This window comes from Durio zibethinus, chromosome 27 (assembly GCF_047325235.1).
Source record: "Durio zibethinus cultivar Kanyao isolate XHJ-2024 chromosome 27, ASM4732523v1, whole genome shotgun sequence".
In the NCBI taxonomy this organism is placed as follows: domain Eukaryota; kingdom Viridiplantae; phylum Streptophyta; class Magnoliopsida; order Malvales; family Malvaceae; genus Durio; species Durio zibethinus.
Window position 1 is genome coordinate 10,604,756 of NC_143188.1, and position 27,391 is coordinate 10,632,146.

Genomic DNA, 27,391 nt, shown 5'->3' on the forward strand with positions numbered 1-27,391 from the left:
ATAAATCAACAGCATTTTTGTACTAACATTTTATTTAGTCTTATTATTTTTAACATCTCATAATTGACAAACATAAATTTTGATAATCTAATCATCTTTTTAAAAGATAATCAATCGTGATATATTCTAATTTGTTAATAGGTCAAGCTGTTAGCCTTAAATTGATCTTTATTTTGAAATAATAAAATATTAACCTAAATAAGCTTGATCAAGATTTTAAAAAGATTTATTTAGTACATGTTCTTAAGTTTTATATTTTGGTACTAAATAAATAATATATATTTCAAACTATAAACAAACATTTCTTTGTTTTCATATTTCTTAAACCAAATCTATCTTTAAAGATTATTTATTTGAGCTTAAATGAAAGTCCAATTGTTGTTTTTAAAGTGAACTTATTCATTTTGGACTTAATACAATTTTGATAATATTGGTTTTGAGAAATAGATTAACTTAAGAAAGTTGTTTTACAAGAATAAAGTTTTCCAACATTAAATTTATTTTATTTTTCTGTATTAATTCACAAATTTTTAATATTTGAATTTTATATGGTTGGAAATCTCTTTGAGTCTACTTTCTAATGGATCAAACAAAATCAAAATCTAAATTTTTTAAGAAAAGATTTTGAATTTTTTACTAGACATTCTGCAGTTGTCAAAAAACTACACAATGGGTAAATTTGAAAATTCATTATAATTCGTACACAATAAATTAGGTGATAAACTTTACATGATAGAAAGCTCTTTAAGTCTAGTTTCTAAATATTCAAACGGTTTATGATTTGGATTTATGTAACTCAAGTTATGATCAAATTAGTGAATAGAGTACAAAATAAAAAACAACCACCCAGCTTGGACAGGATCGATCCCTTCAGGGAAGGGATTGATTGCTTTTTTACCCAGAAATGAATTTTTTGTTGAAATGACAGGAAGGGATTGATCACCCTATGTAAAGGATTAATCACCCCATTAACCATTTGATCCCCTACATAAAGGGATCGATCGGGCAGGCTATTTTCAAGCGTGAATTGGTTCAAAACAAGAACCAATCGATCCCCTAAGGGAAGTGATCGCTTGGGTCTGGGCAAGATCACTCCAACGGCTACTTTTTCATGATTCCAATGGCTATTTTCTTCTCCCAAACACTTTCAACAGCATTTTCTTAATTTTTTTTATAAATTGGACACTTCAACATATCAAGAAGGTTGATTAATCAAGATAGCAAAAGCTAACAAGTCATATTTTCATTCTCTCAAATAATTAAAAGTTTTTAGAGCTTCAAAGTCTATATCTTTGTATTTATTATATCCAAATTATATTTGTTATTCATTCATCATTTTCTTGTACTTAAACTTAGCAAAGACTTAGCCTTAGAGAGATTGTTCTATTGTTTGCAAGATTACCTTTGATATACAAAGGTGGAAAAGAATAAGAGGTGAGGTATTCTTTTGAGAGCTTTGTAGTGAGATTGGATAAAATACTACAAGGGGTAGAGGTTTCTATCTTAAGTCTTAGAAAAAAAAGATAGGTTGTAATTCTAATTTAAGTATAGTGGATTGAATCCTTGATGTGGATAACCAAGAGAGAGGACGTATGTGCCTTGTAGAGAAGGACCGAACCTCTAAAAATTTTTATATTTGATTTCTCTATCCTTATCTCCTTACAATTTATTGTTGTTTATATTTGATTTTAGGTCATTAATTGTTATTGTTTGCATTATATTTTTATCAAAAGTGCCCATTGTTTTAATTTTCATTCAATTATATTGAAATCATTTGTTTGGAAAAAATTTGGAGAAATCCAATTCATCCCCTTTTGGATTACCATCTAAACTAAAAAGTTAACACAAGCTTAAACTGAAAAAAAAAAAAAAGAAATCATGGTAAAAAAAAGAAAATTATAAAAATGCAAACACAAAAGAATACATTAATTAGCTAATAAATAAACTTAAAAAGGCAAAAAATCTTAGATCATGATTAAAAAATAAAAAATATATAAAAATGAAAACATAATAATAAACAAACATCATGATTAGTAATTGGTTAATAGCCTAGATTAAACTACAAAAAAATCATAGTAAAAAATATAAAAATTAATAAAAATGCAAACATTAAATAAATACGTCAATTCACTAATAAACAAACTTAAATGCAAAAATCATAGATCATGATTAAAAATTACAAAACTATTAAATTATCAAAATAAAGACATAATAAAAAAAAACCTCATAATTAATAATATGACAAACAAGAATTGAGGGAAGAAAGTGTAATAGAAACATGAAAAACACTCATATGAGAGCTTACCCTAAAAAGAAAATTGAAACAAAAAAAAAATTATAAAAATGAAAACATAATAATATACAAATCTCATGATTAGTAATTGGTTAATGGCCTAGATTAAAAATGTAAAAAAGTCATAGCAAAAAATAAAAAATTATAAAATATGCAAATACTGAATAAATACATCAATTCACTAATAAATAAACTTGAAATGCATATAATCATATATTATTATTATAAAATTATAAAATTATAAAAATGAAAACCCAATAAAAAAACAAATCATCGATTAGTAATATGACAAACAAAAAATTGGGAAAATAATAGAGACATGACAAACACTTATATAACAACTCACCCTTAAAAAAAAGATAAAAAATCATAAGTTATAGGAAAATAAAAAGTTTAAAATGTAAATGTTACAAAACCAAAGATTTCAAATGATTTTAATAAATAAGGATTTTAAAGCAAATGAATACAAGAAAATCAAAAGTCTATAATCCAAATAAATGTTAGACAATAAAAAATTTATTGTGTTTTATGTTATAAAATTAAGATATATAAGTTTAAAATTTATGTAAAAAAAAATTAGTATTTATTACAAAATATTTAAATTTTATATATTTAATGATTATAAAATGATTAAAGGGAGTATTACAATTTATTAAAACATATTTCTTAAATGAAATATATATTCTGCTAGTAAACTAATCCTTCAGCTTAATTTTTCTGTTTAAAATTACAAGTATAATAAAAATTATAATCATAATTAAGTATCATATTCATATTTTCATATATAAAAAATTATTAAATAATTAACCAACAAATTAAAACATAATTAAATAAATCTAATAAAAATTAATAAAAAATCATACACAGTAATAACTTAACTTAAAATCTAAAATTTTAAAGTCTTGTTACTAAACCAACCGTCCCTTGGCATGAGCTTAATTTTTCTATCACTACGAAATTTTTTTTTTTTTTAAATTTTGTTAGTCTCTCCAGGCATTTCTCACTTTCCCGAGTACTAATTGGAGCACAAAATGGCTGAACCTCTCATAAGTGCTGCCATAGAAGTGACACTGTCCAAGGCCATCTCCATTGTTGAAAAGCAGATCAACCTTCAATTGGGTTTCAAGGACGAGCTGAATAAGTTACGTGGTTCACTTACCATGGCTCATGCTTTTCTACATGATGTAGAGACGAGGCAACTTGATGAGCCTATTCAAGTTTGGCTGAAGCAGCTTAGAATAATTGCTCGTGAGGCGGATGATGTATTGGATGAGCTTGCCTACGAAGATCTTCGAAGGAAGGTGGAAACCCAAATGAGAAAAAAGGTCTGCAACTTCTTTTCCATCTCCAAAAATCCCATTGTATTTTGTTTCAAGATGCCTCTAACAGTTAAGGGTATTAACTTATCCCTTCATGAGATAAATGATCGAGCGCTTAAGTTTGGACTCCAACAAGGAGTTCCAACTCTGCCTCCATTATCTAGAGGGAGCTAAGCCACTCACTCCTTTGTTGACTCTTCCCAAGTTGTAGGAAGAGAAGCTGATGTCTCAAAAATCATTGATTTGTTGATTGGCTCAAGCACTCTACAAACCTTCTCCATCATATCTATAGAGGGCATGGGGGGTTTGGGGAAAACCACATTAGCAAATCAGTTTGCAACAATGAGCGAACAAGGAATTATTTTAATAAAATAATGTGGGTGTGTGTGTCTGAAAATTTTGATGTTCAAAGGATATTACAAGAGATGTTAGAATCTCTTACTGGGCAAACTTGTGACATGAAAAATAGGGATGCTATACTTGAAAAAATACAGAAAGAGTTGGAAGGGGAAACCTACCTTCTCGCACTTGATGATGTCTGGGATGAGGATTTTAGGACTTGGGAGGACTTAAGGAGTAGCTTGCTGGGAATAAATGAAAATAAAAGAAGTAGCATTCTTGTCACAACTCGTAACGAAAATGTAGCGGTGGTAAGGGCAACACCTCATGAAAATAGGTATCATCTTATGCCACTGATAGATGATGAGTGTTGGGCCATAATTAAAAATATAGCATTCCAAAACTCTTCAATACCTCAAGAATTGGAAGCTATTGGAAGGGATATTGCTCGTGGATGTGTAGGTGTGCCATTGGTGGCAAATGTTATAGGAGGAACAATGTGCAACAAACGGGATATAGATGAGTGGGTGTCACTCAGGGATAGTACTATTTGGTGTTCTTTGAAAAAGAACGAAGGGATTGTACGTGTTGAAATTAAGCTTTGATCGCTTGCCTTCCTCATCATTAAAGCAGTGTTTAGCATATTGTTCAAATTTTCCGAAGGATTTTATGATCGACAAGGAGCAATTGATCCAGCTTTGGATGGCTGAAGGCTTTCTCCAACAGCCTGAAGGAAATTTCCAGCTAGCATTTGAGGATATTGGTAATGAGTACTTCAATGGCTTGTTATCAAATTCCTTATTGCAAGATGTGGAAAAGGACCTCCTTGGATGCATTACAGGTTGCAAGATGCATGATTTAGTTCATGATCTTGCACAATCCATAAGAACTTCAGAAACGGATAATACCATGTGGTACTCTTTGTTTTCAAATTCTAGCTTCTTGCACAACGTAGCGGACTTCAAAGGTTTACGGGTTCTTAATTTTTGTGATGCTTATATTTCCTCCCTGTCGGAGTCAATTGGTAGGCTAAAGCATTTGAGATACTTCGATATCTCAAATACTCGCATAGATAGACTACCGAAATCCATTACTCAGCTGTACCATTTGCAGACATTAAGATTGTTGACGTGCCATTCTCTTGGAAAACTTCCTAAAGGAATGAAAATTTTAGTTAGCTTGAGGCATTTACATATCAGTTATACAGTTCAAGTCCCTGATGAGATCGAATGTCTAACTAGTCTTCGGACTTTGCAAATATTTGAGGTGGGTACAAATAGGAGATGGGGAATTGGACAATTGGGATGTTTAAGTGAACTTGGAGGAAAGTTGCCGATATCAAGTCTCCAGAATGTTAGAAACAAAGAAGAAGCCCAGGGAGCAAAAATGTGGGAGAAGAAGAAATTACAAAAGCTGGAATGCCAATGTAAGTCTGGGAGGAACAGCAGCAGAAATGATGAGGAAGTATTGGAAGGGTTGGAGCCTAACTCAAATTTGAAAAGCTTAACTATTTGGAATTATAATGCGGAGAACAATCCATCATGGTTGGTAAGGAAGAGTGTTAGTGGTCCAAGTGCTAATTCTTTTCAACCTATCATCAATTTGGTGGAGTTGAATCTATTCTATTGTGAGAATTTAAAGAATCTTCCAACTCTCGGGCAAAATCCCAATCTCAGATTTCTGAGAATACGTGATTTATACAATGTAAGGTGCATAGGAAATGAATTTTATATGAATAATCATAACAATAGTTGTGATAGTGGTGATGAGAAGAAACCTATCACATTGTTTCCAGCATTGGAAAAATTCTCCTTGGTGGACTTGAAAGAAGTAAAAGAATGGTTAGACGTAGAGCCAGGAGTTCCCATGTTTCCTTCACTAAAAAAGTTGGAAATTGTAGGTTGTGAAAAGCTAAGCAGCGTTCCAGTAATGAGTAGGCTTTCTTCTCTTGAGATACTGACTATTGCATTCTGCGGGGGGTTGAGTTTGATAGGCGATGGACTGTTTCCCTCCAGTCTCAAAAATTTAGCAATACAAGAGTGTAGGAAGTTGAGCTCCATTCCAAGTGTCGAGGGTGGTATCTCTTTTCTTCAAGAGCTTCAGGTGAAGGGATGTGATGAATTAAGTAAAATAGAAGAGGGACAGATTGCCTCCATATGTCTAAGAGATGTATACATATGGAAATGTCCTATATTAACGTCCATTCCCAGTATAGATGGCTGCTGCTTTTTTTTAAGCTTAAGCCTGGATGGATGCGAAGGATTAACAAGTCTACCAAGTGGATTGGGAACCTGTACTTCTCTTCGGGATTTGTATATATCCAATTGCACTAATCTCAAGTCAATTCCAGAAGATGTATGCCAACTGCAATCTCTTCTGAATTTGTATATCAGATATTGTGAAAACTTGAAGAGCATTCCAGAGGGGAGCCTTGGTTGTCTCACCCGTTTGAAGACATTGGAATTGGGTCCTTTCTCAGAAGAGCTAGAGGAATTCCCAGGTCTCGGTTCCATCCACCACCTCCACTCTTCCCTTGAAAACTTGATCTTAGTTGGTTGGGAAAAACTAAGCTCTCTGCCAGATCAACTTCAACACCTCACCACACTTGACGAATTATGGATTTGGAACTTCAGTGGAGTGAAAGCTTTGCCAGAGTGGTTGGGAAACTTGTCCTCTCTTCGATCCTTATTTATTTGCGATTGTGAAAATCTGGGTCACCTGCCATCTAAGGAAGCCATTCAACGCCTCTCCATTCTGCAGCAGCTTTCGATCGTTGGTTGTCCGCGATTAAAAGGAAACTTTGCTGAGCAGTCCAAAATCTCCCACATTCCAAATATCTGCGGCGATATTTTTGGAGTGTGAGGCTTCCAAGAGGTAGCTTTACTCTTCTACCACTATCATTTCACTCAACAATTCTTGGTATTAAATAAATCTGCAGCTCCTAATTTATTCATTATGTACTTATTTCTATTGTATTCTTTCTGTTTTCATGGGTTTGTGGAATGGTTTTGCAGATTATTTTTTTTGAAAAATAGATCAGAATATTTACCAACTCTAAGCACCAATAAAGGCGAGGCGGTGCCCTGGCTCCCCTTTTCCCTTGTTTCATTATGAATTCTGATGCGTCCGCCATCTGAGGAAGCTGTGCAGTGCCTCTCCCGTCCGTTTCGCAGGATCTCTCTATTAAACGAAAAATGCGGCGTCTGAGGCTTCCAACAGATAGCTTTGATTTAATTTTCTTAAGCCTCAATATTTTATTATTAATTATTAAAAAATGAAATAAAATATTTTATAAAATTTATTTTTAGTTTTCAAAAGTAAAAATTATTTTTTAGAATAAAAAAGAAATATAAACCTTTATTATTTAGGTTTAAAAAAGAAGAAATAATTTTGTTAGGGTATAAATGTAATTTAAAACCCCATGAAACAGTCAAACAGAGTAGTAGACGAGTATAGAACCCTGAAGCCTCTTCTGCTTGTCATTTGAGCATTGCAGAGTCATTTCCCACTTCTTACTCACTTTCTACTGCAAATCCCTTTCCTTCGCAACTTCACCTTCCATCCACAGATCCCGATCTAGGGTTTCGTCGCCAACTCTTTTTTTTTTCTTTTAAATTTTAAACGGTAAATGGCGATTGCAGCACAAGCTCCAGATATTCTCGGCGAGCGCCAATCTGGTCAGGACGTTCGCACTCAAAACGGTACCTTCTCTTTCGCTCCTCTCTATTTCCATCCCTGCTTCATTTATTAACAAATACTATCAATTTGTTTTTTTTTTTGTTTTAACAAAATGTTATTTCTTATTTTTCTTATTTTCGTTTTTCCTATGGGGCCGTTCAACAGTGGTGGCGTGTCAAGCAGTTGCCAATATTGTTAAATCCTCACTCGGCCCAGTAGGTCTCGACAAGGTATCTCCTTTAGTTTCTGTTGAAATACACAAATCCCATTTGCTTTCGCTTTAGTTTTAATTTCAGTTGCGAGGTGGATAATTCAAATTACCATATTTCCATGAAAACGTCCTTCAGTAATGTTCTTATAAGATTTGTCAACTTGCCAATGATGTTTCATTTGTTTTTTTTTTTTAATTTTAAAGTTTTAATTTGGCTGTGTGTATTTTTCTATGACAATTACATTAACTTGCTTTTTTTATTATTTTTTTGATTATTTTCAGATGCTTGTTGATGACATTGGTGATGTAACGATTACAAATGATGGTGCTACGATTCTCAAGATGTTAGAAGTTGAGCATCCAGCTGCCAAGGTGGATAAATAGCCAGATTTTACAATGTTGCTACAAGACATTTGCTGTTACCTAACTACTTTACTCCTGTAATAGATTTCTAATCTCCTTCTCTTACATGGCAGGTACTTGTAGAGTTGGCGGAGCTTCAAGATCGAGAAGTTGGTGATGGAACAACCTCGGTTGTCATTGTAGCTGCAGAATTTCTCAAGGTAATTGCATCTATTTCTTTACAGGATTTTATCTATGTATAAAAGCAGTTATTTTGGGCCAATGTTACTTTTTAAGAATCATTATATTATTGAGAAGAGATGGTGACTTGATAATATGTGATTTACTTACAATTTGACAGAGAGCAAACGATCTGGTTAGGAATAAAATTCACCCAACATCCATAATTAGTGGCTTCAGAGTGAGTAACTTTTTCCTCCTCTAGCATGTCACCTTTTTCTGGTTTATAAGATATCAATATAGCGTAATCTGAACATGTTTTTGGGTTCTTTTATTTGGGCAGCTTGCTATGAAAGAAGCATGCAAATACGTTGAAGAAAAATTGGCAGTAAAAGTAAGTGTCTTGTTTAGAAGCAATTGAAAAGTGAATGATGGATAATTTGCATGTGAAACCTGACAGTTTGGTTTCCATAGACAGCATTTTGCTACAGATCTGTTTTGATTTATATCCAGACTTCAGATAGCCATGCCTCCTCTTATCTATTTGATTACATCATGGGGTTTGTTATACCAACTCCAAGTTACTGTGCCTTATATTATTCCTTAAATTCTGTTCTCATATGACATGATATAGTGTCAAATATGAATTGAAATTCTTAAAATTGATTGACTTTTATCCTGTAGATCTTTTGTCATTGCAATGTTCTATATCTGTTGTTCCTTCCTTAATCCTTTTACTCATCCTATGTTTTCTTTGCTAGGTTGAGAAGCTTGGGAAAGATTCTCTAATAAACTGTGCCAAGACAAGCATGTCCTCGAAGCTCATAGCTGGTGACAGTGACTTCTTCGCTAATTTGGTATGATTATTGCCCCCAGCTGAGTAATAAAAATTGTTTTATTTAAATCTCAGCCATCTGGAGACTAGTTTAACTGATATGTTTTCACGTCTATCTGTTTTTGCTTGGATGAACTTGACATCCTATGCTGCTACACCTTAATTCATTGTAAAAAACGCTTCAAACATATATCTTTAACTTTTCTTTCCCTTTCCCATAAAAAGGATTTCTGGTTTCATCAGTGATGGTTCCATATTTTCTATTTTTGCTATACCTATCCTCTTGTTTATGAATTGAAGTCATTAAATGTTTTCCTTCCTATGTTTTATGAGATACAAGGGATCAAACCTGATTAGAGATGCCTTTTTGTCTTATCTATCGAATTTTTAGTGTAGGTTGTTGAAGCAGTGCTAGCTGTAAAGATGACCAATGCACGAGGAGAAGTCAAATACCCAATCAAGGTAGATATTTTAATGCATTTCTTATCAAAGATTCTTGTATGAGCTCATGTTGTGAGATGGTATCATTTTCTTTAATTGGAGCCTGATTTATCTGTTTTGAGTCCGTAGTTGCTTTCTTCATATTTCAGGGAATTAATATTTTGAAAGCACATGGAAAAAGTGCCAGAGACAGCTACCTGCTGAATGGGTATGCTCTTAACACTGGCCGTGCAGCCCAAGGAATGCTGTTAAGAGTTTCCCCTGCCAAGATTGCTTGTCTTGATTTTAATCTTCAGAAGACAAAAATGCAGTTGGGAGTCCAAGTCTTAGTCACCGATCCTAGGGAGCTTGAGAAAATTCGTCAGAGGTGATAAGTCATAACATCATTAACTTGTTTGCAGATACCATTTGCTTTACCTTTTTGCAGCTTCTTTCCTTGGTTTTTAATTTTTCTGGTCTGACGTATGTAGAAGTTCATCATATTATCTAGAGCATGCCTAGAGTAAATGTTAAAACAGCCATTCATATCCATAAAATGTGGCACTAATGATATTTGTGTCTCAACAGAGAAGCTGATATGACGAAAGAACGTATCGAGAAACTTCTGAAAGCAGGAGCCAACGTTGTTCTGACTACAAAAGGGATTGATGACATGGCACTCAAGGCAAGTTTCTTTTATATTTGTTTTTATCCAACTGCTTACTGGCTATTTGGTTTTCCCTCTTTTTAAAAAAAAAATAAAAATTCTTCATTGCTTTTTCAGTATTTTGTGGAGGCAGGGGCTATTGCTGTGAGACGTGTACGAAAAGAGGATATGCGACATGTTGCTAAGGCAACTGGAGCAACCATGGTACACTCCTACTAGCATATAAGTGATAATTGTTGTCATACCATCTAAATTCTGCATGTTTTATGCTACAATATAACTTGTATTCATGGTCTCTCTGGTGTTGAATTAATTGAAGTTTATGGTTAATAATCAATCCCTTTGCTATAAAGGACTGTATTCTGCCAAAACTTAAATTGTGTTTTGTTGAGCTAATTGGAATGTATTTTTATTCAGGGTTGCATCATTTGTAACTTAACTTTGTTGTTTACCTTTTTTTTTAAAAAAAAAAAGAAAGGAAGAATGAATTTTTGAAAAACAACTTAGTGATCTCATAACTTGTAATAGTTTGAAAAACACTATTAAATGCCTTTGTATTATCACGTTCTTCCTCATTGATGGATATAGGGATGTCAATGAGTAGGGTACGGGTAGGGTAGAGCATTTATCATCCCCATCCCTAGAGTTTTATATTATATCCATCCCTGCACCCATACCCAGTTGATATTTTAAATTCTATCCATCCCATCCCCGCTAGTATTTGATAGGTATAGGTAATTCTCATACCTGTAACTTTTAAAAAAAATAAAAACTAAAATTAATTTTTTTAATTTTTATCTTGTATATTTAAGTAATTTTTTTATAAAAATATATTAATATATATATTTTCAATAAAAATATATTAATTCTAATTAATCTAAAATAATAATTTATATTATTTAATAAAAAATTATATTTACTAAATATATATAAATATATATAGGGTATGGGTATGGGGTGGATACTATATTACTCGTCTCCATCCCCATCCCCAATACCCATCCCGACATTATGATACCCATCCCCATCCCCATTTGAATAAAAAGTCGGTTCCCCATTGGGTATGGGTAAGATTGACATCCATCATGGATATGCAGGTTTCAACATTTGCTGATATGGAAGGAGAGGAAACTTTTGATTCATCACTTCTTGGATATGCTGATGAAGTTGTGGAGGAGCGCATTGCTGATGACGATGTGGTTATGATCAAAGGGACCAAGAGTAAAAGTGCTGTATGTGTTTTGCTATCAAGCTTTGGAATCTAATTCATTTAATGCTGGCTGGGGTTCATTATCTTTCAGATATCTTTGCCCTTTATCTTTTTTATCTTGAAAACAAATTTTAGGGCTACTTTAATATGAGAGGAGCTATGATTGGTGTTGAAGCCAAAGGGCAGCACTGTGTTGTTATATCACTATTATTGTCACTAAAATGTTAAACAAACGGATAAAAATTTTGAAGCTATGTGCCCCAGTTTAGTATATTGATTCTCACATGTTGGCTATGCCTTTGGATTTGTGATAACCATGTGAGCCTGACTCTTCTTATTTCATCATTTCCAAGGTTTCCTTGATCCTCAGAGGAGCAAATGACTATATGGTTGATGAGATGGAGAGAGCTCTACATGATGCTTTGTCTATTGTGAAGAGGACCCTTGAGTCCAATATGGTAAACTCAATTCGTAACAAATGATTTTAGTTTTTAGTTTCAAGGTCCAACATTGATGTTAATGAGAGAATAGTTTACTTGAGCATAGCAGGTTGATAGATTTTCAATCGATAAAACATGGATGTCCAGTGGTAGCATCTTTAATGCAATGTGGGTATTTTTCTATTGATGTGGTGGTTTACTTCAAGAGTCTAGTGGTGTCCATCATTTTCATTTTAGTATTTCCTCAGAGTTCAGATCATTAGTCATAATGCAATATTATACTGCCTACTAATGTCCCTTTTGGTGTTGGCAATGTTAGGTAGTAGCAGGTGGAGGTGCAGTTGAAGCTGCTTTATCTGTGTATTTGGAGTATCTTGCCACGACCTTAGGATCACGTGAACAGTTGGCAATTGCAGAGTTTGCTGAATCTCTTTTAATTATACCTAAGGTAGCATTAGTGTTGGCTAGGCTGCAAGTTAGTTGGATGTTTATCTTTAATTGCCTCGTATCACTTCTTGTTTTATATGGGAAGTAAATATTTATGTTAATAAAATCGATCCTGCACAGGTGCTTGCAGTCAATGCTGCCAAGGATGCCACCGAATTAGTTGCAAAACTTCGGGCTTACCACCATACTGCTCAAACCAAGGCTGATAAGAAACATTATTCAAGGTATACATAGTTTGATAAAAGAAAATATTAGATAATTAAGAGTTGTGGCACTGAACGTATTCAATTTGCTCTCCTCTTTAATGTTACAGCATGGGTCTGGACCTTTCAAACGGAACTGTTCGTAACAACTTAGAAGCTGGAGTCATTGAGCCTGCAATGAGCAAAGTGAAGATTATTCAGGTAAAAACCATGGTACAAATGACTGGAATAATCTGGTTGTTTTTGTTCGAGTATGTTATCCGACTTTGCAAACAGCCTGCTAATGTAGTTCCCTAAAATACTCTCCTTTTTGCCAGTTTGCAACTGAAGCAGCCATAACAATTCTTCGAATTGATGATATGATCAAGCTTGTCAAAGATGAAAGTCAGAATGAAGACTAATGGGGGACTGATTCATGGTTAACGGTCATCTTTGTAGGTTAATACAGGGGATTGGGATGGCTTTTTCAAACGTCGAAGAGGGTTATTGTTTCCTGTTGATTCCTGCTATTGGTCCTAAAACGAATAATTGTTTGTTTTGTTCAGTGATTAAGACCATCATTCCCTTTTTGTTGAATGCTTGTGGTACTAGTAGTTTTTTTTTTTTTTTTTGGGTGAAGAGTTCAGCCTTTTCCTACCAGCTTTCGTGAGTTAAGCAGAAAAGCTACGATAATTTTGTTTTGGAAATGTACGTTCGAAGAAAACGCATATTTCCATGTGCCTGTATTTATGAAAAAATAATAGATATCCAGGTTTAAATTAGTCTTGTTTTATATATCTGTTCATGGGTCGGTTCGATTATTGCTTAAAATCTCGTGTCAAGGCTTGTTATTGTTCGATTATTGTTTCATAAACCAATATAATAGATTGGTTTAATTGATTGAAATTTATTTTTTTTGACTAAGAGATTTTAAAATTAAATTTTGTCAATGATCGTTTATTGGAGTTATTTCGAATGTATGATATGTAATTATTTATTTTAAGTTATTAGATATATTTTATCTTGATTTGATTTGAAAATTGAGAAATTTATTTATTTTTAAATTTTTTTATAAAAAAAAACATTAAAATGTTTTTATATTAATATTAGAAGAATTATTAAATATATTAACGGTAGTCTTTTAATTATACAAATAAAATTAAAATAGAAATACATGTTTCTAGTATATATTTAAAAAAATAAAAAAAATTAATTTAAAAAATTTAAAATTAAATTGAAATAAAAATAATTTTTATTAATTAAACAGTAATTTGAGTCGGGCTTAAATTTTAAAATTCGTGTTTAAAGTTATGCCCGTGGTTAACAAGTAGTTCGATTCATATAGGGATCTTGTTCGAATAAAAGATTTTGTTTTTTATAGTAGAATAAAAGTAAACAGTTTATGTATTAATAGAATAGGCAAAATACTAATTGAGCTTTAAAGAGTTAATTACATTTTTTGTACTTCAACTTTAAGAAAATGTTAATTTAATTTGTTTATATGATACCTCACTAATAAAATTTTGTTACCTGTATGTTAGTTGTTAAATAAAATTATTAAATATTTTATAAAAATATTATGTAATATTACGTGACAAATAATATTTGATTGATCTTAGATAAATTTATTGTTCAAATAAAAATATTTTTTATATCCTTTTTATTGAAAAAGATGTTGATAAAATATGTATTGAATATATGATTTGATAATATTGATAAAATATCACACACACATATATATATATATATAAGTTGATATGGTTATTGGAATTAGAATTTAGGTTAATATTATATATAATTAAAAAGTTTAAAGTGTAAATTATATATTTTATAAAAATTTAGGTCTAAATCATATATTTTATTTTTTTTATATTCTGATTTATATTTTTTTTTCAAAGTTCAGATCCAAGAAATATAATTAACTTAAGTTTTAAATCATTAAAAAGGATACCCTCATGTAGCAAATGGTTAACATTTCATGTATCTTGCCTAGTAAAGATTAATTATTTTATTTTATTTATTTTAAAAAATAAATGATATTAGTATAGAGTAAAAGTTATTTTTTTTAAGGGTTAAATAACAAATCACTTGTATTATATATTTTTTATTTGTTTGGTATTTAAAAAAATAAATTCTCATATTGATATACAAACTTTCATTATCAAGCATTTTGATATTCCAATCTAATATTATTAGTCAATTTATTTAAGCAGTGTTAATATATACTAAAATCGTTATATAAATATAAAAATTTAATTATTATCACATCATTTATTTATTTCGTTAGAATTTAAAAAAATTTTATTCTTTAAAATATATTTTTTAATCCAAAATTTAGAAAAAAAAAGAATAAAAAAATAATTTTTTTTGCTAATGTAAAAATAAAATAACTATACATTTATAACATGTTACATAATTTTATTAAATATTTATATAACGTGAGTCGCAATAATAGTATAAAATATTAAAGTGCTTTCTAAAATAAAAATTAAAATTGCAGTACAAAATTTTATTTTTTTAGATTCATTAGTAGGTTTTTTTTTTTTAATTATTGAAAATAACGAAAAAGAAATTGAGCGATGATACAAACTATTTTAAATTTAAAGGTGATTTTATTTTTATGTTGTAGTAAATAAAGCCAAATCAGCCGCGTGGATTATGGATAAAGTTCTGAAGCGGTAGTTTTGGCAACCTCAAGCTTATAAAAAAAATGGCCAAACTGTCATCAAAATTAGGGTTTAAAGGTATCAATTGGGCGTGTATTTAGAAATATAGAATCTCTTCGCTGCTGCTCTGATTTGAGTTTGAGCCCTTGCGAGTTGCGACACTCACTCAGGTCTGCCTTTCCTCGCTCTTACTTTTCTTCTTTCCCTCTTTGTTCATATTTACCTGGTCAAAGTGTTTCGAATTTCTGTTATCCAATTTTTTTCGGTATTCAAGACCGGTTCGCTGGGTGAGGGAGGGTTGAAGGTGGGGGTTGTACATAATTGGTTTTAACTTTTTAAAGAATGGCTAGAAATGACAGTGAATCGGGTGACGATATTTCGAGAGATGAGAGTGATCGTCACAAAAGGCATTCTAGGTCAGATAGAGATAGGGGAAGACGTGAACGAGAAAGAGAAATAAATCATGATGATAATGATGAGGAGAATCGGCAGAGAGAGTATGCTGGATCTTCTGACGAAGAAGAAAACAAGCGTGCCAATATAGATAGGAGGCGAGAAAGAGATAGAATTCATGATGATGATGATGCTGGCAAGGATAGGCGGAGAGAACATTCTAGGGATAGAAGGCGTGAAAGAGAAAGGATTCGTGATGCTGATGATTCTAAGAAAAGGCGGAGAGATACAGTGGAGGAAAATTCTGAGTCGTCTGATGAATCAGATGAAGAGAAGCGAGCCAAGATGGATAGGAGGGGAGAAAGGGATATGCGGAATAGGCATGACATTGGACATAGGGATAGGCGTAACCATTCACGGCGGGGGTCTGATGAAGATAAGTATAGAAATAGGGACCGAAGCCGTCATTCACGTCATGATTCGGATGATGATGAGGATCGTAGAAGAAGGTCCCATAGAAGTACAGAACATGAGAATAGAAGTGATAGGACAGACAATGATAATCAGCCAAGCCGTAGAAACAGAGATGATAATAGTTTTAAGGAGAAAGAGGAAGGAAAACCCAAGCCAAAACAATCAGCTTTGCACCAAACCAACTTGAATGGTGATACGGCAAATTTAGGTAGGAGTGGAGGGGTTTATATTCCTCCATTTAAATTAGCAAGAATGATGAAAGAGACACAGGATAAGAGCAGTGTTGAGTATCAGCGATTAACATGGGATGCCCTTAGAAAAAGTATCAATGGGCTTGTTAACAAAGTCAATGCTACTAATATAAAGAATATTATTCCGGAACTCTTTGCTGAGAATCTTATTCGAGGAAGGGGTCTCTTTTGTCGTTCATGTATGAAATCTCAGATGGCATCTCCAGGTTTCACAGATGTTTTTGCTGCATTGGTGGCTGTTGTAAACACCAAGTTTCCTGAGGTAGGGGATTTACTGTTGAGAAGGATTGTTTTGCAACTTAAGAGAGCATATAAGCGGAATGACAAGGTGAGTAGTTGCCCCTTTCTTCACTAATTCTAATGATCTATTTATCAATGACTAAAGGGTACCTTTTTCTTTCGGTTGTGTGTTACTGATTGTTTCTTTTATTGGACAGCCTCAATTATTAGCTGCTGTTAAATTTATAGCACATCTTGTGAACCAGCAAGTGGCTCATGAGATTATTGCTTTGGAACTGCTCACTGTTTTGCTGGAGAACCCTACTGATGACAGTGTTGAGGTGGCCGTTGGTTTTGTTACTGAGTGTGGTTCATTACTTCAGGATCTTTCACCAAAAGGCCTCCATGGTGAGTGATAATGTTTGAATCATGTATAGTTCAATTCAGTAGTTTTACTTATATGCATTGTGATTGACACTAGTTTAGATTCCATAATATTATGGTGTAGGAATGTCAAGATGCATTCTCTTGCATTTTGTTGATCATACATGTAATGCATGGCAAATCATTTTTTCTCAGGGTTTTTCTTTCTTCAGCTGCTAGAACATACTAAGATGAACTACATTTAGCTCTCTCTCTCTCTCTCTCTCTCTTTCTCTCTCTCTCGCCTTTGATGATTTTAGTCTAGTGGTATCTCATAAGACTTTTATTTGTTTCCCTTTTCAATTAATACTGCATGTTGTGTTTGCAGGTATTTTTGAGCGCTTTCGGGGGATTCTTCATGAGGGAGAGATAGATAAACGCGTTCAATTTCTGATAGAGGGCTTATTTGCTATAAGGAAAGCCAAGTTTCAGGTGTGTTTTTTCCCTAATTCTTTTGAAGAACTGTGAAATTTTAAGTTAGAATACCTTTGTTTCTAACAAAGGGAACAACTTATAATTTTGTTTTCCCTGTATGCATTTGCAGGGGTACCCTGCTGTTCGTCCAGAGCTAGACCTTGTTGAGCAGGAGGACCAATTAACTCATGAGATATCTCTCCAAGATGAGATAGATCCAGAGATCACCCTTGGTATGTCTCAAAATATCTCTAGTTACATTTTTTTTTTTTTTAGTGATAAACTCTACCTGTTTGGTTATTTCCTTCTGGTATGTGGTAGTGAATACCTGTAATTGTCCTTCTTGCAGACATTTTTAAACCAGATCCTCAATTCTTGGAGAATGAAAAGCGCTATGAAGAGTTGAAGAAAACCATCCTTGGTGAGGAATCCGAGGATGAAGAGGGTTCTGATGTGGGTTCAGGTGATGAGGAGGATGACGAGGAGGATGATGAATCTGATGAGGAAGATGAGGAGCAGATGAAAATAAAAGATGAGACTGAGACAAATCTTGTAAATCTTCGGAGGACAATCTACCTGACAATCATGTCCAGCGTAGATTTTGAGGAGGCTGGCCACAAGCTGCTGAAAATTAAGCTTGAGCCAGGGCAAGAGGTAAGGTGATACAAATGATAGTGCAATATAAAGGGTCAATCAAAGGTGTTTATCTTTCCTTAAGAAATTCATCATTTCCCTTCCAGCTTTGCTGATTATATGTGTTTACCCTCTATCCCTCATAAAATTGAATAGTCTTCCTTTTCTTTTATAATGGGATCAGTTTTCTTATTTTATATTTTTGCATTCTAAGGAACTTGTTGCCTTGCTTTTGGTTTTTCAGATGGAGTTATGCGTTATGCTCTTGGAATGCTGCAGTCAGGAGAGGACTTACCTACGATATTATGGTCTTCTGGGGCAGCGGTTTTGCATGATCAACAAAGTCCATCAAGAAAATTTTGATAAATGCTTTGTTCAGCAATATTCTATGATTCATCGACTTGAAACAAACAAATTACGTAATGTGGCAAAGTTTTTTGCACATTTACTTGGCACAGATGCTCTGCCTTGGCATGTTCTAGCCTATATACGCTTAACCGAGGAGGACACAACTTCTTCTTCCCGAATATTTATCAAGATTCTCTTCCAGGTAAGTTAAAGGAGTATACCTAAATATTTTACCTGTTTCTTTTTTATTCTATATTGGCTGGGCTCTTTTTGTATGAAACAAAGTTGCCAAGTGCCGACATTCTTTTCTTTTGAGTTGATTAAAAGTATGAACCAAATTACATGTGCATTTGGGCAATTGGATTTAAGTTGGGTGTTTAGATATTTAGATGATATAAAACGAAAATTAATATGTTGATTTCTAGCATGTCCAGTTATGAGACATTTCAAGTGATAACAATCTATTTCAGATAGGACATTGAAAATGTTAAGATAAATGAGTTGAGTTGGTATACTCAGAGAGAGAAACATCGCAAAAGCATAATCTTCTGTTTGGAATTAAACCTTTTGTTTCACTCTTTTCTTCTTTTTTATTTTTGCTTGTGTAGAACTTGTCTCATATGCTAATCAACTAGCTGATTTTCTTTTATTATTGGAAAAAGCTGTTATGTTGATTTTGGTACTTGGTAATGGTATAGGAATTGTCAGAGCATCTTGGAATTCGCAGACTGAATGAACGGCTCTCAGATCCTACTATGCTGGACTCATTTGAATCTATTTTCCCGAGGGATAATCCAAAGAACACTCGATTTTCCATTAACTTTTTCACGTCCATTGGGCTTGGCGGTATCACTGAGAATTTGCGTGAGTATTTGAAGAACATGCCACGGCTTATCATGCAACAACAGAAACCAGCATCTGAGTCAGAACCAGAATCAGAATCTGGTGATGAATCTGGGAGCTCTAGTTCATACGATTCAAAAAGTGCTACTTCAGAGCCAGATTCAGATTCAGATTCAGAGGATGAAAGTGAGAGACGCAGGAAGAAAAGGAGGAGGTAGTGTCCTTTTCGCTGAGGAGTTTTAGTTTCAGGCATATGAATATCTCAATTTCTCATATTTGTGGGTTGCTTGCTGTCCTACTTTTGACGTATCTTTGTTTTACTACTTGAATGGAGTTTTGATTAGATAGAAAAATGTAACTGTAATTTTGTATGCTTTAGAGCCAAATAATTAATGGCCACTATTTTCCAGCTATGTAAGTTTGCTTTCGGATTGGGAAACATACCCCTTGTGTTTTCTTTTTTTTTTTCTTGAAAATGCTTTTGACCTAAAAATTTTATTCCATTACCATTTTCCCAGCTGCAGAGAATATTAAAAAAAAAACAAAAACCCAAATGTTTTTCTGCACTTCTAATAATTGAAAGTTATGATTTGTTTTCTAGATTTTTTATACAAGGTCGCAATACAATCACAAAAAAAAAGTTAAAGAGTGATAGAGATTTAAAATTTGAATGTGCTAAGAGTCATCGTTTAAAAAGATTAATTGACTTGAATGGGCTGACTCCTAAGAGCTGACTCAAAGCTGACTCTTCAAGTATTTGCTTGGATATTTCCTATTACTACACGTTTTCACCTAGACTCAAGGTTTTCGTTTTAGGTGGCTTGCTTTGTTTAATTTTGTGCTGAAGCCATTGCTTATCACACGTGATGTCTTTCTCATAGCTACTTATCTTACCTTTCAAAACATTAAAAAAATTTAGCACTTGAGGAAAATTTTAGGTTATGTTTGGTTAGTATTTTTTTTATTAAAAAAATAGTAATATAAAGATAGAGAAAGGAGAAGAACTTTAAATATACATACTTCATTTAGTCGGGATTTTAATTTTAAATTTTATTTTATTTTATTAATTTATTAATTTTATTGATTTTATTGACTAAAAAATAATTACCAAAGTTGCAAAAGGGGAAGAATTAAGTTTGGAGAAAAATTAAAATTTTTAAAGTTTTTTCGAATTTAAAAGTCTTATTCTGTTTATTACACTTTTGGTTGGGATTATTATAATACCACCTGAATAGAAAAGTTCATTTGTCTTATTTTTAGAAAAGATTTAAATTAAAATTAAATTTAAACTCTAAATTTGAATTTTGATGAAAATATATTAGAATAATTCTTTTTAAATTTAGACTTTAAGGACTAATTCCCTATTTAAGAACCAGGAATCAAACAATCAAGGGAAAATCGGAAATTGATAGCAAAAAAAAAAACAAAAAGAAAAAAGCAAGAGCACATTGAGCTGCTCTAAGATTATTCCACATTTTTGGAGTTAGAATTATTGATGGTGAGGGTATATTTGGAACTTCGTTCAATCTAGAATTGAGTTTGGCAACAATTACCGTTCTTTTTGTGTTTTATACAATATCTACAACAACTACACTGTATTGGGGACGTCCAAAGCCTGACAGAAGAAGATTTTAGTTCACTTTTTCTTGCGTTTATGCTTGATCAAATTGAGCCAAGACTTGATTATACAACACTTACTAGGCCGTTGGATGGTGATATGGGATTAAGACTCCATTTGAATGTGCAGTAAAATTGATCACGATGAGATAAATAATAATAATAAAAATTATTATAATTGTTATTAAAAAACTTTTAATAAAAATTTTATATTAATTTAATTTTATTAAAATTAATATTTAAGTTTAACTGAAATTACGATAAATTTATTCACGTCACACAAAAAATGAAGTAAAATGACTAAGTTCTTTCGTTGAAATGAATCCTATGAATTGCAATCTTAGGTTCCTACGGCCTACAAGAAGTGCTTCACCAAACAGGATTTTTTTTCCCCTACTTTTGTTTATTTTATGAACTTATTTATTTATTTATCTAGGTATTTAATTTTTATATCTTATATTAGTTTTCATACGTTTCTATTTGCCTATTTATTTAGTAATTTTATAATTTTATAATTTAGCTTTTAATTTATTTGTGCTTTTTAGTTTCATGCCTATTTAGGTTTAAAATTTTTAGAGATATGTTTAGTTGCTTTTTAACAAATAAAAATGGTAAAGATAAAAAAATAAATACATTTTTAGACTAAATAGTTGTAGGTTTTTGTTTAACTAGTTATTTGTTGTAATTTTAAATTAGGGTTAAGTAAAAAATTCGTCCAATAATAAAATTTTAAGAAAGTTACAAACATATAATTTTTTTTAAAAGAAATTTAAATGAGAGAATTTTTTTAAATTCGATTAAAGGTTGAAAGATTCGAAAAATATTCTTAAAATAAAATTTATTATTCTTAATTTCAAATAAAAATAAGGTTAATAAATAAACTATGGTATATATGTTTAATTTTTTTAATGATTAATTATTAAAAAATAGTGATTATTTAATATTGTAAATTTTGTATTTGATCATGTATATAAATTAATTGTTTTTATAAAATATTTAATAAATATGATGACAAAGTTTCTTTAAAGAAATAGATGTATTAATTGAATATTATTGAGGTGAATAATATTTTTAGTGATCAACCAAGGTGTTGGAGAAAGTCTAAAATATTTTTAATATTTAAATATTAAAATTAATAAAATATTAAATATTAAATATTAAAATAATTAAAATAATTTTAATTAAAATTTAAAAAATAATTTAAAATTAATTTGTAGTAATTTTTACGTATTGCGGAGTGCTATTAGTTTGCTGGGAATAAATGAAAATAAACAAAGTAGCATTCTTTCACAACTCGTAATGAAAAAGTAGCAGTGCTAAGGGAAACACCTCATGAAAATGGGTACTGAGAGATGACGAGTGTTGGACTATAATTAAAAACAGAGCATTCCAAAACTCTTCAATATCTCCAGAATTGGAAGTTATTGGAAGGGATATTGCTTGTAAATGTGCAGGTGTGCTATTGGTGGCAACTGTTATAGTAGGAACAATGTGCAACAAATGGGACACAGATGAGTGGGAGTCACTCAGGGATAGTTCTCTTCGGAGTTCTTTGAAAAAGAATAAAAGGATTGTGAGTGTTTTGAAATTAAGTTTTAATCGCTTGCTTGCCCCATCTTTGAAGCAGTGTTTTGCATGTTGTTCAATTTTTCCTAAGGATTTTAGGATCCCAAAGGAGCAATTGATCTAGCTTTGGATGGCTGAAGGCTTTCTACAGCAAGCCAAAGGAAATGTCCAGCAGGATTTTGAGGATATTTGTAATGAGCACTTCAATGACTTATTATTAAATTCCTTATTGCAAGAGGTGGAAAAGGACTTGCATGGACGCATTACAGGTTGCAAGATGCATGATTTATTTCATGACCTTGCACAATCCATAAGAAATTCAGAAACCAATAATACTTCTCTGTGGCACTCTAGCTTCTTCTTCCACACCGTAGCGGACTTCAAAAGCTTACGGGTTCTCAATTTTTGTGATGCTGATATTGACTCCTTGCCAGATTCAATTGTTAGGCTAAAGCATTTGAGATACTTTGATATAGCAAATACTAGCATAGAAAGACTTCCAAATTCCATTACCCATCTCTACCATTTGCAGACATTAAGATTGAGTTGCTATTTTCTGGAAAAACTTCCTAAAGGAATGAAAAATTAAGTTAGCTTGAGGCATTTACATCAGTTATACAGTTCAAGTCGCTGATAAGATCGGATGTCTAACTAGTCTTCGGACTTTGCAAATATTTGAGGTGGGTACAAATAGGAGATGGTGAATTGGACAAATGGGATGTTTAAGTGAACTTGGAGGAGAGTCGGCGATATCAAGTCTCCAGAATGTTAGAAACAAAGAAGAAGCCCAGGGAGCAAAAATGTGGGAGAAGAAGAAATTACAAAAGCTGGAATGCCAATGGAAGTCTGGGAGGAACGGCAGCAGCATTGATGAGGAAGTATTGGAAGGGCTGGAGCCTCACTCAAATTTGAAAGCTTAACTATTTGGAATTATAATGGGGAGAACAATCCATCATAGTTGGTAAGGAAGAGTGTTAGTGGTCCAAGTGCTAATTCTTTTCAACCTATCATCAATTTGGTGGAGTTGAATCTATTCGATTGTGAGAATTTAAAGAATCATCCAACTCTCGGGCAATATCCCAATCTCAGATTTCTGAGAATACGTGATTTATATAATGTAAGGTGCATAGGAAATGACTTTTATATGAATAATCATAACAATAATTGCGACGGAGGTGATGAGAAGAAACCTATCACATTGTTTCCGGCATTGGAAATTTTCAACTTGGTGGGCTTGAAAGAAGTAAAAGAATGGTTAGACGCAAAGCCAAGAGTTCCCATTTTTCCTTTACTAGAAGAGTTGGAATTGTACGTTGTGACAAGCTAAGCGGCGTTCCAGTGATGACTAGGTTTTCTTCTCTTGAGATACTCACTGTTAGAGCCCGCGAGGAGTTAAGTTTGATAGGCGATGGACTATTTCCCTCCAATCTAAAAAAATTAGAGATACAAGAGGGTAGGAAATTGAGCTCCATTCCAAGTGTGGAGGGAAGTATCTTTTTTCTTCAAGAGCATCAGGTGGAGGGATGTCATGAATTAAGTAAAATAGAAGAGGGACTGGTTGCTTCCACATGTCTAAGAGACGTATGCACACGTGGTTGTCCGAAATTGATATTCATAAACTCCGGATCTGAATCTTTTTTGAAGCGGCTTGAACTAAGAAGGTGTTATGAATTACGAGAGATAGGTGGACTATCTTCAAGTACGATGCTGGAAAAGTTACTGATAAATGACTGTCCTAATCTGATTTCCATTCCCAGTGTAAATGGCTGCTCCTTTTTTTTAAGCTTAAGCCTGGATGGATGCGACGGATTAATAAGTCTACCAAGTGGATTGCGAGCCCGTGCTTCTCTTCAGGATTTGTATATATCCAATTGCACTAATCTTAAGTCAATTCATGAAGATGTAGGCCAATTGCATTCTCTTCCGAAATTTGTCTATCAGATATTGTGAAAACTTGAAGAGCATTCGTTAGGGAAGCCTTGGTTGTCTCACCCGTTTGAAGACATTGGAATTGGGTCCCTTTTCAGAAGAGCTAGAGGAATTCCCAGGTCTCATGAGTTCCATCTCTTCCCTGGAAGATTTCACCTTACGGGGAAGGAAAAAACTAACCTCTCTGTCAGATCAACTTCAACACCTCACAGCACTCAACAAATTATCGATTCGAAACTTCAGCAAGCTTTGCCAGAGTGGTTCGGTAACTTCTCCTCTCTTCGATCTTTACATATTACGTATTGTGAAAATCTGGAGCATCTGCCATCTAAGGAAGCCATGCAACACCTCTCCAATTTGAAGAAATTGGAATTGCGTCCTTACTCAGAACAGCTAGAACAATTCCCAGTTCCCATGCGTTCCATATCTTCCCTTGAAGATTTGGCCTTACACGGATGGAAAAAACTATGCTGTCTAACAGATCAACTTCAACACCTCACCGCACTGGGCCAATTATCGATTCGGAACTTCAGTGGAGTAAGTGCATTGCCAGAGTGGTTGGGAAACTTCTCCTCTCTTCGATCTTTAGTGATCGAGAGTTGTGAAAATCTGGGGCATCTGCCATCTAAGGAAGCCATGCAACGATTCTCCAATTTGCGAGAGCTTCGCATCGCTGGTTGCCTGATTGTCCACGATTGAAGGAAAACTGGGCCGAAAGGTCCAAGATCTCCCATATTCCAAGAACCAGAATTATTTAAATTGGAGTGTGAGCCTTCCAAAAGGTAGCTTTAATCTTCTACCATTATCATGTCACTCAAACAATTCTCGTATTCAATCTGCAGCTGCATCTTTGTTTTTTCCCCTCCCAATTCTTGTATTATTCACTTCATTTCATCGCATTTTTTGGGTTTTGAATGATTTTGCAAATCACTATATTTGCCAACTTTAAGTAGCAATCGATTTTTCAATAACAAACGTAAGTTAAAGTTTACTTGTCTTTTCTTTCCTTTTATTTCAATTGTCATGTTCCTTTTTATCTACTGCTATCCTTTTGCTACTTACTTTTTTCTACAAAATAATAAGTAGAACGAGCATTAAAATATAAAAAGCAAATAAAATTTTTGAAGAGTAAAAAACTAAAAAAGTATCTTCTTCCAGAACTTTAAACACATAATTTTACTTCTATATTGAATAAATATATTAGAATTTGATGTATTTAATTTTGCATGTATACTTTAACACCTATTTAAGTCTACATAAATCCAAGAAACATGTACCTTGTAAATGATCTAATGAGATGCTAAACTAGTGATTGATGATGGGATCCTCACCCTATGCCATCCAAATTGCCAATAATCTCTCAAATCTTGATCCGAGATGTCTTAAAAACATCAATTGTTTGGAAAAGCTTGCACATTAATCTAGATTACAATGGTATAACAACAGTTAAAGCTATTTCATTTCTTTTCATTCATCAGATATCAAGCCATGGAGCTTTGGTCGAAGTAATAGACCCAGATATATGTAACAAAAAAATAAAGAGGAAATTTAAGCTTATTGTTAGCAGAGCATTGGTTCCATTGATATAACTTACTTACCGAGGAAAATAATTTGAAAAGCAAAATAATTATTAGTAATGTTTCAATTAGATTTTTTTTTTTTTTACAATATCTGAATATAAACAGCAAATAAACACCTCCTCAGACTATTCCAAGATGGAGATTCATTCTACAAAATCAAGATCAACACTATACTTTCCATTCTTTAGACTAAAGTACCATATTCATTCTTTACAAAATGTTATAGTACATCAAACAACTGCATGAAATCCTTGCTGTCATATAAAGCTCTACTTATAAAGTTTCTTATTATCATAAATTTTTTCATGACATCGTGTGATTGTTTCTTCATTTCTTCAATTTTGCATTGTTTGTATATTTATTCTTATATTGCTATAATCATTTATATTGTTTATTCCTATTTAAAAATTACTTTCAACCATTATTTAATGCTTAATATTGTTAAAATCAGAAAGGCAGAGTTGAAAAGTTACATTCATTGGATGAAATCTTACTTATACACTTGGTTTTGCATGGGAGGCATTCCAACATCCTAGAAACCTTTTGTATTCATCATCATTGATATATAAATAGTCGAATTGCATATAAGAAATGATAATGAAATATAAATTTACCTTGATTATTAAAAATAAAGTTTTTCTTTGCACCTATAAAAGCATAAAACTTTAATTAAAAATATTATTAAATAGAAATAACAAAACATAAAACAATTTAAATACTTGAATTATCGTTAAACCTGTTCATGGGCTAGGTGATCGGTCCGAACTTGAAAGCTCGTTTGAAGTTTTAAAATGTTTGAATATGAATATTAAGCTTGTTAAATAGGTTTGAATAAATAAATGAGATCCAATAAAAAAATAAGCATGAATTTGGGCTTCACCATTTAAGGTTTGAGCTTGGCCCAGCCCAAAAATTAAAAAAAAATATTTTTATCATAATAGGACAATGCCCATTTGCTTCATTTTTTTTATAATGGATAAAACACATTTGCTTTATTACTTATAATAGGATAAAACACATTTCTTTTTTATACAAAATAATGATTCGATTTTAAATCGCATTTAACAAAATTAAATTAGATCCAAACACTTAAATGACTCATAAATTCAAATAAAATCAATTAAATTAGTTAAACTAATTTAAAAATAGAAAAAAAAACTTTTTTCCCTAATTTTAAATAATAGTATTTTTGGTGGGTTTTGATTTTATTATTATATGTAAAAAGGGGCTTGGACAAAAAAATAAATCCTAAAAAATCAGATAGGGCCGAGTTGAGCATAGACTTACTTAAAATGTTGAAATATCATGCTAGATCTAACCTGAACTTGGCCCAACTCGACCCGTGAGTAGGTTTAATTTTTGTATTTAAGAATAGCTATAAAATATTATAACAAATCAAAATTAAAGATGCTTAAAGTTACATTCAAATGAAATGCATCACAATGAAAAAAATAAAAACTAAAGACCCAAAA

At 32.5% G+C, this 27,391-nt stretch overlaps 2 protein-coding genes, 1 long non-coding RNA gene and 2 pseudogenes across 3 annotated transcripts; 4 read left to right on the plus strand and 1 right to left on the minus strand.

The window, feature by feature from the left end:
* Window positions 1-2,917: 2,917 nt before the first annotated feature.
* Window positions 2,918-5,646, plus strand: LOC111279388 (putative disease resistance protein RGA3; annotated as a pseudogene).
* A 15-nt stretch (window positions 5,647-5,661) lies between these two features.
* On the minus strand, window positions 5,662-7,189 carry LOC149510909 (uncharacterized). The gene is made up of 2 exons (XR_016334873.1): window positions 7,001-7,189; window positions 5,662-6,788 (listed from the first exon to the last, which is right to left on the minus strand). It is a non-coding gene; the product is annotated as an uncharacterized LOC149510909 (long non-coding RNA).
* Window positions 7,190-7,436: 247 nt separating this feature from the next.
* LOC111279887 (T-complex protein 1 subunit alpha-like) lies at window positions 7,437-13,345 on the plus strand. The gene is made up of 17 exons (XM_022866949.2): window positions 7,437-7,652; window positions 7,795-7,859; window positions 8,123-8,212; window positions 8,317-8,403; window positions 8,544-8,603; window positions 8,706-8,756; window positions 9,124-9,219; window positions 9,594-9,659; window positions 9,788-10,005; window positions 10,206-10,302; window positions 10,402-10,488; window positions 11,382-11,516; window positions 11,848-11,952; window positions 12,254-12,382; window positions 12,502-12,605; window positions 12,695-12,785; window positions 12,902-13,345. Exons 1-17 carry the CDS (start codon window positions 7,580-7,582, stop codon window positions 12,983-12,985), a joined length of 1,638 nt encoding a protein of 545 aa, XP_022722684.1. The 5' UTR covers window positions 7,437-7,579; the 3' UTR covers window positions 12,986-13,345.
* Window positions 13,346-15,296: 1,951 nt separating this feature from the next.
* LOC111279594 (uncharacterized) lies at window positions 15,297-19,670 on the plus strand. Its single transcript, XM_022866548.2, has 7 exons — window positions 15,297-16,675; window positions 16,785-16,974; window positions 17,318-17,421; window positions 17,534-17,636; window positions 17,753-18,057; window positions 18,281-18,586; window positions 19,083-19,670. Exons 1-7 carry the CDS (start codon window positions 15,572-15,574, stop codon window positions 19,443-19,445), a joined length of 2,475 nt encoding a protein of 824 aa, XP_022722283.2. The 5' UTR covers window positions 15,297-15,571; the 3' UTR covers window positions 19,446-19,670.
* Window positions 19,671-20,881: 1,211 nt separating this feature from the next.
* Window positions 20,882-25,393, plus strand: LOC149510910 (disease resistance protein RGA2-like; annotated as a pseudogene).
* Window positions 25,394-27,391: the final 1,998 nt, after the last annotated feature.

What these genes read in the sequence shown, in the direction of transcription:
- LOC111279887 (XM_022866949.2), top strand. Translation starts at nt 7,580, where the DNA reads ATGGCGATTGCAGCACAAGCTCCAGATATTCTCGGCGAGCGCCAATCT. An exon ending in GGACCAAGAGTAAAAGTGCT is followed by an intron (nt 11,517 to 11,847) that starts GTATGTGTTTTG and finishes ATCATTTCCAAG; the next exon opens with GTTTCCTTGATCCTCAGAGG. An exon ending in GATAAGAAACATTATTCAAG is followed by an intron (nt 12,606 to 12,694) that starts GTATACATAGTT and finishes TTAATGTTACAG; the next exon opens with CATGGGTCTGGACCTTTCAA.
- LOC111279594 (XM_022866548.2), top strand. Translation starts at nt 15,572, where the DNA reads ATGGCTAGAAATGACAGTGAATCGGGTGACGATATTTCGAGAGATGAG. An exon ending in CATATAAGCGGAATGACAAG is followed by an intron (nt 16,676 to 16,784) that starts GTGAGTAGTTGC and finishes TTTATTGGACAG; the next exon opens with CCTCAATTATTAGCTGCTGT. An exon ending in TTCACCAAAAGGCCTCCATG is followed by an intron (nt 16,975 to 17,317) that starts GTGAGTGATAAT and finishes TTGTGTTTGCAG; the next exon opens with GTATTTTTGAGCGCTTTCGG.